This window comes from Myripristis murdjan, chromosome 4, assembly GCF_902150065.1.
Source record: "Myripristis murdjan chromosome 4, fMyrMur1.1, whole genome shotgun sequence".
In the NCBI taxonomy this organism is placed as follows: Eukaryota; Metazoa; Chordata; class Actinopteri; order Holocentriformes; family Holocentridae; genus Myripristis; species Myripristis murdjan.
Window position 1 is genome coordinate 12,717,946 of NC_043983.1, and position 19,902 is coordinate 12,737,847.

Sequence of the window (19,902 nt, forward strand, 5' to 3'; positions counted from 1 at the left end):
GTTATCACACAGATGTACGTTTTTTCCATGCCTACCTTCTTCTTCCTCCTTTTGAAAGCCATGCAGTAGCTGCTTTACTTCAGAGGTTTCACACAGGGTCGGTTTATTGTGCAGGTCCTTTGCAAATTTCCAGTCTCCTCAAGTTAATTTTTTTCCCCTTTAAACTGAAAAGCTCAATGTAGAAGTCAGGAGATGCACACTTATCGAAAAGTGTCTCGAAGCAGTTTCAAAGGAGGAAAACCACAACTTTACGATAGAGAAAGATCCCACACACTGGTAATCTGAAAAGTAAAAGTCTTGCCTGCAGATAGAATTCAGAACTAGGATTAAATTGCTCGTCAGTGCAGGTAACTTCCATGTGGAGGTACTGTTATGTGTGAGCTGTTTTGTTCCTCCTACTAAAACTACTTCCCTGTTTTCTGTGTTGACTCCAACCTGTAAAAAAAAAAAAAAAAAAAAAAAAAAAAACAGGACCAGTGAGTCATTGTACACTATGATAAGCAATGAAACTGGTGAGCTGTTTCAAACACAAAATTTATTAAAATCACAGAATATACATCGAAGGCAATACAGGTAACATATACACGAATAAAAGGCACGATTTATTTTTTAAAATTTTAGTGCTGAAATAAAACCAGCAGCACTTTAATAAGTGAAGATATTTGCTTAGAAATTAAAGAACCCTTTTCTACGGCACTAAATATTACTCAAGCTTTTAAGAGAAATGTATAAAATACTGCTTAGAACAACACAAAAATACATTGACTGGAATGACTGCTCACAACATCTACAGAGTAAAAAAAAAAAAAAAAATTGTGCTCAAAGCTAGATTCATGTCATCAAGTCTTCCTACTGTGGACCCGTTTAGGAAAACTTTGCAAATTGAACAATATCAGACAAACTCCGGCTCCTGATCCCTGTTCCTGGTCAGGGGGAGCTTCTTTCCGCACAGACGTGTCAGCGGCAGCCCGGCTAGGCTCAGAACCGGGGAGCAGGCGTAGTTGTTGGACTGGTTGACGTTGAGCTCCGCCAAAGAGGTGCTCAGGTCCTGCTCTTCTCCCCCTCCGCTCTCGTCCTCTGGGGGCTCACTGTCCGGCGGCGCAGGCGGGTCTCCTCCGTCGGACGTTTCAGATTTCTCCTGGTCCTGATCCGGCTCTGCTTCTGGGTCGGTGCTGGGAAAGGACTGGCTGGACAGATCCAGGCTGTCCCTGTAGCTCAGCTGGTCGTCCATGCTGATCTCACTCTCCTGCTTGATCAGGCTGTGAGACTGCTGGGAATGTGTGGTCCGCTGGCCGCTCTCGTCCGGCTCGGAGTCGGAGTCGGGAAGCTGCTCACTGGAGCCCAGGGAGCCCAGAGAGCTGCCTGAATGGATGAGAGACGGGCCAGAGGTGAGGAAGACGTCAAAAACTGGATTCACTGAAACATGATGACTGAACTTCAAGGAGAGGACATTTATTGAAATGATAGGAGGTGGAGAGTGTGTTCCCTGTGAGTCTATTGCTGAACTCAACTCCCTGTAAACCATATTGTGAAAACTTGGGCTTCGTCAAAACTTACCACATCCCTCCTCCATCTTGTCAGAGTCTGGTTTGCTCAGCTCCTCCCTGCCTCCCTCTTCCTCTCCATCAGCAGAGCTCTCTGTCCTCCCATCTGCAATACCACTCTTAACCAGCAGGGGGAGAGAGTCAAAGTTAGGAGATGAGGTGGAGGAAATGATTACACATACAAGGAACAACAAAGGCAATATCTACCTGTTCCTGTTTCTTTGGGCTGTTTTATCACTGACAGGATATGCAACATGCGCATGAAACAGGAACTAATGAACTCAAACAAATCACGACTGTAAAATTACAGGGGGGAACTCATGCTGACATTTCAGGGCTGTTTCTGCTCTTGCCTTTCTGCATAGCAGGTTAACCCTAATCTTGACATATGCAACCTCCACAAACCTTCCATTTGTGTGATGTAAAATTTAAAATTTAAGATTGTTCTGAAGAACTGTTTATTCCCTTCATCACACACTCACCCAAACAGACACACAGCCCTACCTGTTGAGTGGAGGTGGGTGTGGACACGGTGGACCCGGAAGTACCAGAGGGCGAGCTTTTGGACTGAAAGATGGTTGTGTAGAAGACTATGAGGGCCTCTACAATGCGTGCCTGGTGGGGGTAATCCACCAGAGAGGACAGGGACACCGTGGCCCCGGTCGGACGGGGACGCATCAGTGAGGGCCCAAACACAATCCCGAGGTTACTTGGACTCATCTTGTTGTCCTGTTCCAGCTCTGCGATCCTGGAAGGAGGTGAGAGCGGGGAGAGGGATGATTTATGTGGTTAAATGAGAAATACATCCACTGAAGTCTGATGGGGTAGAACTGGCAGTGAACTGGTGAGTGTAAAGTGTGCAGCTACTGACCTGCGGAGGTGCCGGATAATGTAGCGCAGCGTGGCGATGTTAGCCTTGGGCAGCTCCTTCAGAAGCTCCTTCAGCTTGTCCACCAGGACCAGCACCTCTGGGTCGGTGTCGGGGCCCTGGTCCACCAGCTCCGGCCCCCTGCTCACAGCTGGGCTGCTACCGGTCGACTCAGCCTCCTCTCCCTCTGGTGAGTCTCCCTCGCTGTGCAGGCTCTCCTTGGCCAGTCCCATCAGACTGTGGTACAGGCGGAACGGCATGATGGGCTCCGGCAACTGAGAGGACAGGGGAGGAGGGTTTATGGAAATGGCACAAGTGTGTCTAAGGGGTTTAATTAAGCATGAACCAAATGCAAGATATGAAGTGAAACTATCTGATTATGACACATCTCAATTGAACATAAAAGTAGAAAAAGTGGGAAACCATGTAATATACAAAACTAATTTTTGCTATCAGTAGGGCTAGAAAATACAAGTGCTTCAATGAAAGAACATAAACATCAACTTGGTTTGGCAGCTATTTAGTTGCTGCATGAAGAGTGCAAACATGTTGTAACTAACCGAACCCATGTTTGTGTCTGTTTATTGGCTTGAAGTATTTCTATTTGCTTGTGCTCTTGATAGCAAATAAATTACTTGTTTTATGCAGTAGACAGTCTGCAACCTTTTCTTCTTGATGTACTCTGACCCACAGGGAATTTTTTGCCTTTTTAACTGTGTTTTATGTAGGTCTCAACTGTAGCCAGGAACAAGACAACAATACTTTTAACCACGTAAATGCAAGTCTCTTCAACGTGTTTTGCTCATGCCTGGCTTGCGGGTGTACCTGTCTGAGGTAGAGCTTGAGGACATTGCTGATGTCGTGTGGTGAACACTGGGACAGCTCAACAAGCTCCTTGCCGTTCTCGAAGGCCTGGCACAGCTTCTCCACACGGGTCTTCACTCCATTCACCCTGTAGATCCCCTGGGAACATGCAAGGGAGCTGATATAAGACACCATAAGACACTGAGGCTCCCATTTGACAATAGGATGTCTGTGTGATGTGTGTACCTTCATCTTGAGCGCCCGTCTCTCTATCTCAGAGATGCACTTGGTGATGATGAAGGGGATGCCATCACTGGCACAGCTGGCCACCTGAGCAAAATCCCTTCCAAACAGCTGGAGCCGGCCCTGCAGCTTCTTATGGCCACACTGGATGGCCAGAGTCTCCAAGCAGCGCTTGTGGCACGACAGGAAACACTGAGCAGAGAAGAAGACACAGGTTGCTCCTCACTGAAAAACACTCTCAGAGATAATACTACCAGACCTGGATCAAACAGCATCTACAGATTAACAGTGTGTTTTAGCCTGTTTGAAGTGGGGTCTGACACACAGGGCAACAACTACAAAGTAGGACTGGGATGATCAGTTCATCTCCTGATTTGATACTGTCACGATACTTGAGTGCCAATTTGGTATGTATTGTGATTTGATATTATGATTTAGTATGATTTTTGCTTTTTGACTTATCTTCTAGTTTCTGATTGTAAAGTTGTGATTGTGACAGGTTATAATGCGCCATTTTGTACAGTGATTTCAAGTTTCAACAAATGATCTCACTACAATGAAATGGCTACTATAAGAGCTAACGTCATCACACATGAATCAAATGTGGCTCATTGAAACCACAAGAGTCTCAGCTTTCCAGTCAAACCCAAATTATGCAACTGCAAGACGGTTTGGCCAACAAACTGGCACAACATGTTACCACATGCTACCACCAGATTCCGTAGGCTGTCTAGTTTCATTAATACCAATATCTTGACATCAGTCAATAAATTGATTCAGTAATAATAAAAAAAAGAAATCATAAAGAAATTATTAAAAAAAAGAATTGTGATACTAAAGTGAATCAATTTTCTCCCCACACATACTAGGAAGTGTTTGAAAGTCATTATAGTATGCTTGTTGGTAACACTTTCTGAACTGTCCTGATGCAGGTTAAAATAAGAACTTTTCATCAAATTTTTGTCACCTCGCTAAGGACAAGATGACAAACAGTCCTCTCACCTCCTCACACTCGGCCCCCTGGAAGTACACATAGCTGTCACACTCCCGGCACTTAGCAGGGGTCCGCAGCTTCCTCATGCGGTGGGTCTGGGCTGCTTTGGACAGGCCGACGTTCCGGAAAGGTCCGGTGGAAACCACCACGTCTGGCTCCAAACCGTTGATATCTGGAGAGGATGAGCCCCATACACACACACACTCAGGCTATTTATAGAAGATACGGGGGCAGCAGTAACATGCCATTTACAGCTATTATTTTTGGAGACTTCCAATGTACTGAACACTGGACATTTCACTCTCACCATACAATTGCATTATCTGACATAATTAAGGAATAGAGAGCAGACGCTGTAGACCATACTTGGAGTTTCAAAGGAGGCCACATTCCCGTCCTTCTCATCTGCATCTTCATTGGACGACATGGTTCCAGTGGAGGACGTTCGTGGAATTTTACTGATGTCACCTAAGATATGGTTTTAAAATGTTTACACACACACACAGAAAAATGTCTTCCATAAGTTACACTGTAATTGAAGTAAATGCAGTGGGATATAGTTAAGAGAAGGTCAGGTAATTTGGGTGAGGTTGGTGTGAAATCTGTTCAGCTCACCTGTGCTGGCAGTAGGAGACTCCAGGCCTCCCTCTCCTCCTACACTGTCGTCACTCACTGTCGAACCCCACGACTTGTGGCCCAGTCCTGGGGAAAACAAAGACACCAAATTATGGGAAGTGGTCACGATATCAGAGGAGTATTAGAGGTCCTTGCAGGTGTTCTCATTTTCTAGCCCTATGCATCAAACATTTTAGGATCATGAACTGTAAAACATGCAGTGTAAATGTAAATCTTGACATGAATCCCTTCCCTAACCTGCACTGTTAGAGAGTGCAAGACCGTATCCCATGGCAACTATTCCATCTGTTTGCTCTTGAAATGTGCAGTGAAATGCATCATATAAACCACACTCCAAGCTCTGTATCAGCAGAGATGGCTCCATAACACAATATAAAATGTGTCTGGAAAACCACAATAAATAATAGCACAACAATAATAGCGTTAGGCATCACTTACTCTTCTGCTCTCTGCTGTCTCCGCTTCCTGTGTCCACAGTGACGGCAGCGCTGTCTGTGTGGCTGACCGGCTCTGTGTTGAAACTGTCATTCCTTGGCCTGTGACCCTGTCTGCAACAGTGTTGACTTTTAAGTAAAGGCAATGATTTCAAAGTGATACATTCATAATAAAATTATTTAAAGATTCCACCAAGATTTTATGCACCTACTGATTAAATGTGCAATGATTAAAATCATGACTTTTGATTGATTTGATTTCTTGATTTCTGCCCCAAACAATCAGTATAACTGCTTTCTATCAGTTGTTGGCTTGTGTTTTAACACAAAGCTGCGGTGGCTCTGACTTACTGTGAGGACCCCGTGCTGGAAGGGGAGTAGGCCTCAAACGTGTAGTGAACGCTGGGCTGCTCAGGCAGCTGCAGGTCTCGGACATGGGCGGCGTACTGCTGGCCGGGGTCATACAGCTTGCTGCTCTCACACAGAGTCTGGTAGTGCACGGGCAGAGCCACCGTCTGCATGTGCATGATCTGGTAGTAGGAGATGGTGGCCTGGTGGATGAACAGAGAAAGAGAAGAGTTAAAGGAGGATCAGCCATGTACTGACCATCACATGGCTAGGCAGTCACTTGTCAGTTTCCATCAATACATTTAAGAAGCATGTTGACACCTGTCTATAATAGTGATGAACACTACTGAGATAATAGCTTGTGTGTGTGCGTGTGTGTGTGTGTGTGTGTTGTGTGTGTGTGTGTGTGTGCGTGCTGACCGAGCGGAGGGTCTGGTCGCTCTGCTTGATGACCTCCTGCAGCTGCCGCAGCACTGTGACCTTTGTGTGCTCCAGCTCCAGCTGCTGAGTGGTGGCGTCTGCTATACAGGTCTTGTAGGTGGCCTCCGCCTCATCTGCCTGCACACACACACACAAACACATTTTTTCCCTAAACACCCCTTGAACAGGAAGTTTTCAGAATACAAGCATCCAAAGAAAAAAAGCAAATTCACATGACAAAAAAGTGAACAGATCCTAAAAAATATTAACTTGCGATAGTCAGTGTGATTTCTCTAGAATAGAGAAATACAGGCTAGTCAGGTAACCACAGGAGCATGTTCAAGTGTATCTCAGTTATGTATTTGATCACTTAATTAAAATACTAATAGATTGGTTTATGTTAAATAATTTCTAATTATTTAACATATTTGTTTGTTGTATATGGACTGCGGTGATTAAATCTCAGTAAAACCTGTACAAAATGCACAATTAAAGATGGACTGAGTTTGCTGAGCCGCTCAGAGCTGCAGGTAGTCATGGCGACCTTGTTGCGAGCCTCCTCCTCTAATCGTTTCTTCTTCTCCAGCGACTTGGCAGTGGACCCTCCTCCCTCCTCCTCGGCTCGACTGGCGGCGGTTTTGGCCTTGTCGTACTCCTCGCAGCGGACTATGTAGGCCTGCTTGGCCTTCCGCAGGTTCACCTCACATTCCATCTGCACGCGCGCACACACACACACACACACACACACACACACACACACAGAGTACAGAATATCATTTTTGATCATTACATTGCATTTCTTTTTAATATGAGGTAATAAACCCAAAAAGCTCAGTTTCATCAGTTCCTGCAGATGTTACGTGAGCCTCACAGTCGAGTGTTTAGGATCAGACAAAGAAACCTGTTGCGCCCACACAGAGGAAATCATACCAATTTTCTCTTCGCTCGAATCCAGTGCTCCTTGATTTCCTTGCGTCTCTTTTCATGCTCCTGTTTCCGCTGCATCAGAGGCTGCGCAGGCAAACACACACACACAGACAGACACTAGGAGTGAGGGGAGAATCTCAACTGAGGGTAAACCATTTTAAGGTCTGGTGAATGTCAGTTCAGCATGTATGTGCTCCGTTATGTCACCTCACACAAACCAACAGTGAAATTTCACAGGGCCTCGGTGCATTTCAAACAAGAGCAAACATAAGAAGAGCACAAACAGTACAAAGAGAAACACTGCAACAGTGGAAGGGGAGGTCAAGTGTTGCACACTGAAATTAATTTGAATGTAATTCCATACTAAAACTGCTCTTGCTGTTGAATGATCAGGTGATTTGTATGGATTTTCTTGGTTTTCTTAATCCTCATAGTGGGGCGGCATAGCTAAACTATCGTTCACTTTGTGATAAAAGCACCAAATTTGGTACACTCATTGCTGAATATATGTTGAATGAATCTGGATATTGGGCCACTGCAAATTTTTATTCTGATGACTGTGGCAGCCATTTTCAAAACTGGCCGCCAGTGGTTACTGGCATGGAATGCTTTGCCTACCCTACAGCTGCTGTTTCATGTTTTCAGCACCACAAATATAATTTAGAGACATTTTAAAGTGGGAAAAAGCTTTATTACAATGTAACACAACAGAACATAGCTACATACAACATAGCTACAGCTTTGCTACATACTTGCTACATTCCAATCTAGCTACATGTTCTTGCTAGCTTGAAAATTTACCTCTCCACTGTTCCCCACAGTAATTATTTTTCTCTTTAGCCTTTATCTATGCTGTTCAAAATGTATACATCCAAAAACTAACATATTTTATTCATAATTATTACAGATGAAATAAGATGTTTAGGCCTACCTTGATGGACTGTCCACTGCACTGCTTGTCGCAGGAAGCTTATTATATTATATGCTAGCTAGCTCGTTGGCTAGCTGGCTTGCAGTGGTGGTTGTGGTGGTGGGGCAGAAAGTGTTTGAGAAACTGAGTGTGCATAACTGTATTTTTTCTTAATTTAATGTGTATTAACATTTTTAAAATATTTTAATGAATCATTTTAATATTTTTATTCATTTTAACAAATCAAATGCCTGCTATGGCCACTAGGGGGCGATTTTGTGATGGCCCAATATCAAGATTTGTTTGAAATATATCCACCAACACATCTACCAAATTTTATGCTTTTATCACAAAATGAACGATTGTTGTGATATATTGAGCTAAGCTGCGTTGTAAATGAGGGTTCCTCCCTCAGCACACTCTGAGACTTAAATGAAGTTTTGAATGAATGAGTGAAATACAGTACAGCAATATTAACCGTAGCAGTGTGAGTAGCTGGCTACTGATAAATCAGAGAGGTCTATCAGGCGCACGGTACTAAAAGATGTGGGTATCGGATTTCAGAGAACAGACACAATTAAAAAAAAAAAAAAAAAGGTGCATTGGATAGAAATGATATTTTCATAAAGTTGAGTGACGTTCACCTGGATGAAGGTCTGGTTGTGCAGAGTGGAGTTGGCCTGCTGGAGGCCAAAGCTCTGCTCCTGGTCCTGCTCCAGAGCCAGAGAGTAGATGGAGAACAAGGGCATGTGGGGCTGCTGGGACACACACACACACACACACACACACAAGAGAGGAGAGGAGAGGGTATACATCCGAACAGAGCAAGGGTGAGGTTATTTTTTTTAGTGAATGCATCCTAGATATGACTGGTCCGACAGTCGGACGAGTTGTGAGGAAGGTGGAGGTGAAATGAGCGGTGCGTTACATGTGTGATGCTGTGTTTGCAGGACTGGTACAGTCTCTGGAGGCCCTTGGAGAACTCCATCTCTGGAAAACAGAACAAGAGCGACAATTAACAACTGAACGAGAAGAGAGAAGCACTAAGAGGCTGTTTTTACAGTCACCTGATGACTGAACAATACAAGAAAAAAAAAAAAAAAAAAAAAAAACAACTGCTGGCATGATTTTTGCTGGAGTCTGTACCAAACAGGTTTTCTCACATCGGGAGAAAATGATTTGAAGGCCAGGGCATCTCTGTAACGCCATAATACTTTACACAGGTTACAAATAAATAAATAAATAAAATGCAGCTCCTGTAATTTGGACATTGCTCTTGGCTACATTGTATTGTCATTTTTTCTCAAGTACTTTTACAAATTTTGTCAGCACACAACATTTGAGTTTGAGTTTAGTTTAATCCCTAAAAAAAAAAAAAGCCACAGCATTAACAAACAGCTCAGCACATCATTAGTCTACTCTTTCAACATGAATAATAGTGACTGAAATTTGTCATGGAGAAACATAAGAGCACAATTTGTAGATTGCTTTAAAAAATGTTTTGAAATTTTGACAATATTTTCATTATTTTTATTGATTAGCAGTTCAGCCGTGCTACCTACCCAGTGAGGTCCGCTTTTCCACATAGCTTATCAGGTCCTTCATGTACTTGGAGATGGTTTTGGCGTAGAGCAGAGCTGAGTCAACCCCGCCTTCACTGTGCTGGAGGATAATATCCACTTCCTCAGCCCTGCCTGCACAGCAACACACACACACACACACACACACACAGTTGCTGAATACGAGAGGAGGCCTGTAGGATGTGAAAATTTACAGCTGAGGTGTTATGATGAGCGCTAAAGTGGTAATCTGCAAGATCCTGTTTTTATTTTTGTGTTTTGTGATATTTTGTGATAACCCGTCGCTTGCCATACGGGCCATATTTCTCCACTGATATCACTCAGCGATCAAACGGTGTGGGCCGTACTGTGATGTGATTAATCTTTGATTGTTGTTGAAGTTTCCATCTCTGTAAATGCTGCTCTCTTCTTTGCCTGTTCATTGGTTAATCCTGCTCATGCCATCCACACAGCTCTTCTGTTTACACCAAACAAACTGCTGTCGCTGCTGCCATAAAGGTCAATGCATCTTTTTCTGTGTACTGAGGGATTTTTCCTGAGAAAGTACTGGGTGTTTAGAGCAGCTAATTTTAAAAGGCATTTCATGAACCGGGTAAAGGTTGAATTATTATTGTGTTATATCAGTCAGTGACAGAGTGGTAAAATGTCCATTTATATGAAGAAGTCCCAGAAAATTAGTTTAAATGCAGTGTTCTCACAATACTACAACTTTTACAAGAAGACAGAAAGTGAGGGGAGATGGGAGTTGGTTTCTTGTTAGGGACAGAGAGACTGACAGAGTCCTTACCCATGTCCTGCAGGTCACTCCTGTACTGGCCCCCGTCTGCTCCCTGGCCGGAGGCAGCGTACAAATTCTCCATAGACTGCAGAGCACAAACAGTCACATGAGTCACTGCTGACGCGAAAGCGCAAATAAAGACTCGTCATCTACTCACTTTGATCTGAGGCTTTGTTTTTTTAAGCGTAAATTTAGAAAATCTCTCTGTGAAACTGATATCTGTAGTTTTAGATGGTTAACAACAGCTTTTGTATTAGTTGACCCAACATTGTGAACTGGCAGATGGGACACGCTGGTGTGATATGGGTGTTTAAACTAATGCTACATCTGTATCTACACTGTTAAGAATGTGATTTACAAAATTTGATGCTGTACTGTTTGGTGGATGAATCGTGCACCACAACAGCCACACTGTGCAAGTCTGATGCCACTAGACTGTAGTGATGAACAGCCTCATAGGCACACACCTGTTATCGCAGAGTGTGTGTGTGTGCCTTGCCTGTGTGCACATTAGGGAGTTAAAACGTGTGTGTGTGTGTGTGTGTGTGTAAAGAACAGGCAGAGATAAAAGCACACAGTGTGGCAATATCAAGAAAATGGCCTGGCTTTCCTGGAAACAAACACTTTTCCACTCAGTTAGGCACATTTGTGTGTAAACACACACACACACACACACACACACACACACACACACACACACACTCACCCTGCTCTTCTCAGCAGGCAGTAGGGAGAGCAGAGTGCTGCTGTCCACCTCTCCCATGAGCAGCTCAGACACACTGGGTAAAGAAAACACAACATAGAGACCAATACAGCGACAATGACATCAGAAGCACAAATATAAAGTCATATTTTTTCCAATTATAATGATGTTCATTTGTGAAAACTGACAATTGTTTGTGAAAACAATGAAATAGTGAAGTGGAAAAAAAAACATGAAAAAAAGAGGAAGACACCCTGGTAGGAAATTAGTCCAAAGCACACATGAGGCAGGTAATATGATATTATGTGTCATCAGTATTGTCTTCTTTTTTATCTACCTTTTTTATGTGTGTTTTATCTCACCACCTAACCTCCATCTTGTCTCAAATGACCCGTTTCTATTTGTTTTTCCTCTCTACCCAGCCCCTTCCCGTCAAGAGGCTTTGGGCCATCTGTTTGGACTCAGTTATCTGACCCGTCGGCCAAAACACGGGTTCAATTAAAGAAAGGAGCTGTCCATCTCGGCCTTTCTGTTCGTATGAGAAAGGCGACAGAGAGGGGAAGAGTCGGTGAGAATGAGGAAACAGGTTTGCCTGGCAGGCCTCAACTGTCTCTCTGCCAGCTCACTTCCTCCTGAAGCTCTGCCAGTTACCTAAGCCCTAAAATGGCAGAGAGAAGCTTGTGATCGATTGGGAGGAAACTCACACTGGCAAAAAAAACATTCCATTTCGGTGTCTATTCCCATCAGGATATTCTTTACAAAGAGAGGGAAAAAAGTTCAGGTGCAAAGGTACAAAAGGCTGATGGCTGTTTTCTGGCCACAGTTTAACTTAAAGTCTCACAGATTCGGCCACACATGACTCATAGGCGCCTCAGTATCCAAGTGGAAGACAACATTTCATATTTTTCCTCTCAGTCAGTAGCAATCTGTTCACGTTAAGAGCCGGGCGGTGCACAGAATTTAAGTTTTGGTTTAGTGTCGTACGTGGTAGAACAAACCACTTCCTGTTTTCAGCTCTGCCTCATGCAAATGTGTCACCATCACTGCACTTCTCTCACATCTCCCAACAATAGTCAACTTTGTACACGCACGCACGCACACACACACACACACACACACACACACACACACCACACCACCTGACTCTGTAAAGGAAGCACTAACGGTGCAGCTATCACCGTCACTAACACATCGCTCCACTTAATTGCGTGTCATCACTGGTGTTAAGATACATTGTCTGTATCTATTACCACCGACTTGTGTTTTTTGATGAGTGCAGCACCAGATACTCACTTGCTGCTGAAAGCGACTGCGATGGTTTCAATGGCCTTCTCAAAATCCTTTTTATCTGCCTCGTTACAAACCTCATAGTGGAAACCTGAAAAAAAAAATCACGACCATACGTGTGTTTAGATTTCATTCGATGATGTCCTGATTTTAACAACAACAAAACACCTATCAGATGTCAGGAAGGATGACAACCCCCCTACTATTGTACAGTTAAAAAAAAAAAAAAAAAAAACATGATCTGATGGGGAAGTCCACAACTCTTCATTAATATTTGGCAGCTCTGACTCGATAACATGGATTCTAGCTGGGTGAATGTGCATTATGTTCAGATCACAGTTTAGCAGACAAGTGTTTGTGTTTTAGTAGGCACTTTTGCTTTGAGTGGATGATGGTTACTATGGTTCACTAAAACGAAAATAAAAACTAAAACTAGGGGTGGAAAAAACATTTTCGTTCATATTAGTAAAAACTAGACTTTTGACTTTGGAAAACAAACTGAAAAACTATTATTTACTTACAAAACTAACTAAAATAAAGTAAAAATATACGGAAAATGTCTTTAGTTTTTGTCTTTGTCAATTTCAGTCATTGTCATCGTTGGGATGTCAACATGATTGTTAGTCAACTGCCTTCACAAAGTGTTGATTTTGGATTGTGATAGATACTCTGAACTTCTTCAATCTGCCTCTGACAAAAACTGCTCATATTATAATAAAAACAACACACTAAAACTAATACTGCAACTAATAAAGGATAATTTTTAAACAACAAAAACTCAACTGAAATGAGCAAATCCACTCTGGAAACTAAACTGAAACTTACCTGCATTGAAAACAAAAATTAAAACTGAAATAAGAATAAGAGGTACTGAAAAATGCAACACTAGCAACTGGGGTGGATGCTTTGAACCTTTTGTGCCCTGACGGAAATGTGTCTCTTATTTCAGTATCTTATTCTTGAGTTATTTTATTATTGCTGTGTCTTTATTGTTTTAAATCGTTTCATATTGTTTTTTATATTTTATTCGGTATCTTATTCTTGAGTTATTTTATTATTGCTGTGTCTTTATTGTTTTAAATCGTTTCATATTGTTTTTTTATTTTATACAGTATCTTGTTCTTGAGTTTTTTGTTTTCTTGTATTGCTGTTTTTATTGTTTTTAAATCTTTTTATTCACTTTTTTTTAAACCATATTTTATGAGTGTGCATTGGTCTCCTAGTCCTTTCACTTCTTATTTTATGCTTATTTGTCAATCAAGATGTAAAGCACCTTGAATATCATGCATTTGTTTGAAAGGTGCTATATAAATTATTTCATCAAATTTTGAAAACACCATTTTCCAACACAGCCCGCTCTTGATGTGTGTTTCATGACAAACGTATGTGCACAGGCGAGGTCGTCCTGGGCGACCGACAGACTGACCTTTGACCTTGGATATGAGTTTGCCGGCGGCGGTCAGGATCTCCACGGTGTTGAGCAGAGGGTAGGTGTTGATGACCTGACGCAGCACCCGCAGGACCTCCCCTAAACACTCGTGGGCCACGGGACGCCGGCTCTCCTTCTTACCTGGGGCAGAGGAGGGGTGTGAGGGTGAGGTGACACATTAAGAGCTGGACATGTTGGCTGTTTGAAGACATGACTGACAGACCGGCGGCGAGACAGAAAGGCTGACCGCAGACATTCGGGACAGTGATAACGGGAGAACGAGACGGGCTGTCAGATGGGTCAAGTCAACACAGCGTCAGTGCAGCTCCAGCTCCTCTGCTTTGATGTGAGTAATGCCACATCTGCAGCTTACTTCCTCATTTCCTCCCTTGTGACGCGGATGCACAGACGCACACGGGCTTCTCAAACTTTTTCGGTCTGATGTGACGCCCTCACTCACCTCTTGCCTTTTTCTGACTGACCAGCTCATGAGGCCAGAGGGCAGCCGGTCCCCCATCCTCCCCGTCTGTGAATGTGTGTCAGAGTGTCTGCCGCAGCAGCACACAGAGACCTGAGGTTTGTATCACTGACAGGATGTGGTCTTTTCTATCGGATTAGAAACTAATTGTGCTGCGGCTCTGTCAGCTTTCTGGAGCTGATGACAATCGACAGCCTTATTGGGAGATAGAGCTGGAGAAGATCTGAGCGCTCATCACCACGGCTGTGCACTTTACACAAAATGTAAGTCGTGTTAAAGAAATAAAGGCAACTGAAAAGTGACTGTATTGGACAGAACAGGAGGAAGTGGATCCCAGTTGGGAGGAGACGAGGCGAAAGCTCTGATGTAATGGGTGGCGGGGTCACAGCGATGCAGCCAGCCTATCAGAGGAGGAAGTGTGAACGAGGGCTTTCTGTCAGAGGCTATCCATCATGGCTTCCTGTTTAGAAAGCTCGCTCTGGGTGGAGAGCACTGCAGAACACAGCCAGATAATGTCAGACAGACAGATAAACAAGAGGGCTCTCTCATCTTCACCACCAGAGCTCTGCTCTGAAACCAGCCCTCTGGTATAGAAACGTCCTGCTCTGAGGACGTACATCCAGCTGCAGGCACAGAGAGCCACAGCAGTCTCACACAAAGCAGAAAATACCCTGAGGCAGGTACAGATTCACACCCTGACCCTCATCCTAGGAAACCCCACGCCTAAACTTAACCAACTCTAGTCGGTTTTAAAAAGTTGGTTTAAAACTGTGGCTGGTACAAAAGTGATGGCCTAAAACTGTAGATGTGGCAGTCTCTGTGCCATATCATACTGGGCTCTAATACAAGGATACAAGGAAGTTTATTGGTCATTACACAAGAGGTTGTATAATGAAATTAAAGTGTGGTTCCCTTTTGATTGATTAATTGATTGTATAAAAAATAAAATTAATAAACATATAATACTTATACAACTTGAAGCTCAGTGAAAATACATGACCGCCTTTTCTTTTCAAGCCAAAAGACATCGTCTCTGTCCAGCACAAAACATTACGCCTGATGTGGGACTTGTTTTGCCGCTGTGGTCTTTGCTCCATGAAGCCTGCAGCCCTGGGGGAGCCTAGGTGTTTTGTCACTGTGAGCCTTGCTGCACAGTGCAGGAGGGGAAGAGAGTGTGTGAGAGGCTGCAGTAAACAAGAAGCTGGTTTCCTGCTGGAGACAAGAGTGTGGTCGGCGCCGTGGGTGCAGCGGAAACGCAGCCCTTCAGTTGGAGAGAGGAAGCTCACAGCCACTTGTTAGCTTGCCTGTGCAAAGTGGCTCCGCCCTTCCCCCCCCCCCTCCCCTCCCCCAACATGTCAACACACACGTGGTGCTGAGCAGGGGACATGTAGTAATCACTTGTCCTTGTGTCATCTTCCTCTAACCCCTGGTCAGAATGGATTGGAGCAGGCGGTGACCCCACGTGGCCCGCTGTCTCCCAGGGCCAAGAGGGGAAGGACGAGGCCAAACAGTATTGTTCTGGCCACATCATGCAGGACGGCTTCAAATTTGACACCACATGCACGGTCGCACACGTACACAAGACGATAACGCTCGAGAGAGAAACAATGACGTACTGTCACCCCCACCCTGCAGCTAAAAATCATAACGGGCCAAAACACAAAGGCACATTCATCACACACACGCACAAAACTATGTTTTGTCTCCACAGTTGTGAAAACAAGCCCTATTCATATCCCGAGTGCTGTGATCCCGAACACGGGAGGAGGCTCAGGTCTCGCTCTCCGGAGAGGGCCTGGTCTGAACCCAAACGGGCCTGCAGCACATGTCCCCAAACAAACTTGTGTTTCCATGACTTGTAATTTGGCAAAATTGCAGACAGCTTACAAGACAGACTGGAGCCAAACCGGTCCTTAAAGAGTTTAGGCAGCAAATATGGCATATGTCACCGTTCATAAAACACTCAATGCTTTTGTGTCTGGCTCTCCCATCTCATCCTTTTATGAACTGTGCCTAATGAAAGTTTATAGACAAAAAACAAGACCCTTTATACGTTCTGGTCCCCCCCATCCTCACCCTCGGCCAGCACCACATCCTTAAGTTTCTCCACGGCCTCGGCGAAGCGTGCCACGTCCCTCAGCAGGGCAGGGATGTCCTCCACCTCGATGGCTGTGCTCTCCGGACCTTCAGCCGGGGGCGTGGGGGTCAGAGCCCCTTTCCCCTGGCCTTTGGTGAACACCCACGACTGGAGCGGGAAGCCTGAGGAGACGCACAACACATCACTTAAGTGTGCAAACATTAATTGCCTCCAGATGTTATATATTGACACGTTTGCACTATCTGTGCCTCTAGTGTCTCAGGGCTGCTAAATCCTTCTTTCAACCGTCTCCTACTTTTTGTTTACATTGCTTCCTCATGACTGAAGTGAATTAAAAGGTGAAATTAATAAGTATCATACCTACGCCACGAGTTCACTTGCTATTTCATATAAACAGAGCGTGCTGCTAATATTTAGTCAACTCAGTAGATGTTGTATCTGCATGTGCTTTTGATCAGACTTGAATATGAAAACATTCCACTGTGTTTTGTCATCGTGACAAAGTGATCAGCAGACACGGATGCTGTGATCGGACCTGCAGCGCTGGCATGTCTGCTGAGGGCGGTCGGCCTCTTCAGGGTGGCCACAGGAGACGGGCAGCCCACCCCTTGCATGGCTGCCAGCTTGCCATGCTGGGCGCTAGGGGTGCCTGGGCAGGACAGGGAGGGGTCCTGCTGCCCCGCAGAGGTGGGGGTCAGAGTAGAGGAGGAGGAAGAGGAGGAGGGCGAAGAGGAGAGGGCGCCGTCGACAGCATCTCGACGAGGCTGCTCCTGGAGGATGGACAGCTGAGAGAGAGGAGGAGGTGCACAGACAGACAGAGGAAAAGGAGGAGGTGAAGAGACATCAGCGACAGACATGAGGAAGGACGCATCATTTATGACGTCTACTTTGACCCATGGAGAATCAAGGGCAGCATCGTGACCGTCTTTGCTCTGGTGGCCAGGGTAACTGGCGACCTCAAACACAGCACTGTTGTTGGTAAACACGCAAGCGAAGACTTTCACAAGATCCTGTGCTGGATTATGCAACACTTCCTGACTCCAAACTGCTTTAGGGTGTGGCAAACTGAGCAGTATCTAGAAACACAGAAATGTCAATTTCTGTTTGGAATAAGCACAGTGGTATTTCAGAGAGGGTATGGTGACCTTCTCATTGCCTGCCTGACAGGTGCACAGCTTCCAGCTACTTTTGTGGCTCCATCGGCCCCACAGAAGCAGGTGCAACTGGATCAAGTGCCTCTTCTGTTACAGGGAGTGTCACTACTACGAAGAATGCAAATCATTTTAGCTGGTGTCTCAACTTCACTTAGGCTACATCACTGTCTGGATGTGCATAATGATGTGGATGAGCAAACATACCTGCTTAAGCCATACGTCCAGCTTGTCCTTGCCTTTCGACTCCTTCTTGACTCTCTGACTTGTAGAGTAAGGGTTGTAACTAGTTTTGCTACCACGTTTCAGCATGTCCCTACCGCTGTGCCTCCATTCTAAGCAGACGTCACTTTTGAAACCTACATCGATCTCACAAAGCCATTCACAGGGCAGCCTGCCCCAGCTTAGTGGTGGAAACCCCACATACCTCCTATGAGCCAGAAATGAGTCAGTGTGCAGCTACTCTTCACCAGCATCTTCAAGAATAGCCTGTAGTCAAGCTGAAGCACGTCACTGCACTTCAGCTACATCGACACATAGATCTGTGACACTGCATGACAAAGTTCCTTAACATTTAGATCAGTTTCACACATCTCTCACATAGGTTTCTCACCCACAGAAGTGTCTAAAAGAAGTCAAGAGTTATTTAAGTTCACCATTCAAACTAACCGGCTGATTACACTCATCTGTGGATTCCCTACAGCTGTCACTCTGCGCACACACACACGCACTCAGCAGGTCAGCTCCTGTCCCAAGCAGCTTACTCTGCAGCCTGTCCTGTGCTGCTGTCCTGTCCTGCACACGGATAGTGCGAGTCAGCAGAGGAAACCAGAAGTGGAGTGATGCGCTACTTACTGGCGAGGCGCTGCTCTGCGGCCCGGGGCTTCCTGCTCGGCTCTTCTTCGAGATGGAGGGCGTCTTAATCAGTTCCCGTTTCTTCCTGGTGAACATCTTCAGGGTGCCTTTGCCGTCCATCCCGACTTCTCTGAGTTTCACGTACAGCCCCCCCACCCACCCCCCGACTCGCCACTTGGGTGCTCGGCCACTTACTGCCGCTGGTACCTCGGAGCCATCGAGCCCGACCTTCAGCCACGGTAACTGTCTGTCTGTCTTCCTCCTGCTGTCGCACATCGAGCCGCGCAGGCTCACTGACAGCGAGACAGACAGCTCACCGCAAACAGTCAGTGCGCCCCCGGCATCCGCTCTGAGCTTTTTTTCTCTCTCAAGGGGAAGAGGACAGGCGCATGGGTAACGACTCTTTTCCAAACTGTAGTGGATGCTTGGTCGATTGTTTAGGAGTCACACGTGAGGAACTAAAGGCAACAAAGTTAACATCCTCATTAATGCAAACGGACGGGGTGGAGAGTTGGAGCGGTGCCTGCCGAGATTCACACACAAAAAAATTTCCACCTTGTTGTTCTCACTCATCGCAATCAATCCATCCTGAAACACGTGTGTTTCCACCATGTGATGTGTGATCGCAACCCCCCCTCACCCTGCTGTGCACCTGCAGCAGGTCTCAAGTTTTCAGTCATTCAAACCAGAGGTACCAAAACTTTAGAAAAGCGCTTACATTTAATATTTGCACCTCGAAGCTTTGAAACTGGCATGAGGATTCGATATATTTTGGTAATTACTGATCGAAAATATGCTGTGCACAGGTACACATCTTATTAAACGTCCAAATAGCCTACTCCGTTCTCCCTTAGTTTTGCATTTTTATTTAATATGGCTTCCAGACAGATCAATGGTAATTACTGCCGATGGTGGAAAAACTGCAACATAATGCGAACTCAAATTCACATCCATGCCAACGGAGATTTCACTCTTCTCCACTGTGTATTCTGACTTGAGGTGGACTCACTGCTGCACTGATCAGATTAAAATGAAAAGAGAAACTGTTTGAGTCAGATTATGCAGTGGGAAAGACGGGGGAAATTCTCATAACAGTTTATGCACAGGTCTAATCCTAATCTCGCAATTTTACGCACAGGATCATCTGCTAAATTGCTTTTTTTTTTTTACGTCTTTGCGAGTTGCAAAATGTCATCATCCGTTTGTTTATCCATTTAAACTCTTTAGGTGAAGTGATTACACTGACTGATAAACGTGATCGAGGAGGTGTTTACTTTTTTTTTTTTCTTGAATTAGGCTCTAATAAAACAAAGAATACACGTTACATATTGACATGATCATATATGAGCACGTATGTTATCATATGATAATTTATGATCATGCAGTGCACTTGACAGAAGTCATACTGGAAATAA

The 19,902-nt window shown here is 44.7% G+C and overlaps 1 protein-coding gene across 4 annotated transcripts; it reads right to left on the bottom strand.

Moving 5' to 3' along the window:
* Positions 1–515: 515 nt before the first annotated feature.
* Positions 516–19,053, bottom strand: arhgap45b (Rho GTPase activating protein 45b). 4 transcript variants are annotated; one of them, XM_030049937.1, is made up of 24 exons: positions 18,488–19,053; positions 17,017–17,266; positions 16,460–16,642; positions 13,903–14,046; positions 12,483–12,567; positions 11,193–11,265; positions 10,496–10,571; positions 9,691–9,822; positions 9,057–9,118; positions 8,773–8,883; positions 7,222–7,302; positions 6,836–7,003; positions 6,292–6,429; positions 5,875–6,074; positions 5,528–5,637; positions 5,069–5,155; positions 4,820–4,921; positions 4,462–4,625; positions 3,463–3,651; positions 3,238–3,375; positions 2,416–2,687; positions 2,049–2,292; positions 1,558–1,663; positions 516–1,362 (listed from the first exon to the last, which is right to left on the bottom strand). In XM_030049937.1, exons 1-24 carry the CDS (start codon positions 18,761–18,763, stop codon positions 893–895), a joined length of 3,861 nt encoding a protein of 1,286 aa, XP_029905797.1. In that variant the 5' UTR covers positions 18,764–19,053; the 3' UTR covers positions 516–892. The 4 variants fall into 4 exon arrangements, with proteins under 4 accessions (XP_029905797.1, XP_029905796.1, XP_029905798.1 ...); XM_030049936.1 differs by having other exon boundaries at positions 8,773–8,886; XM_030049938.1 differs by lacking the exon at positions 18,488–19,053 and adding an exon at positions 17,840–18,162 and having other exon boundaries at positions 8,773–8,886.
* Positions 19,054–19,902: the final 849 nt, after the last annotated feature.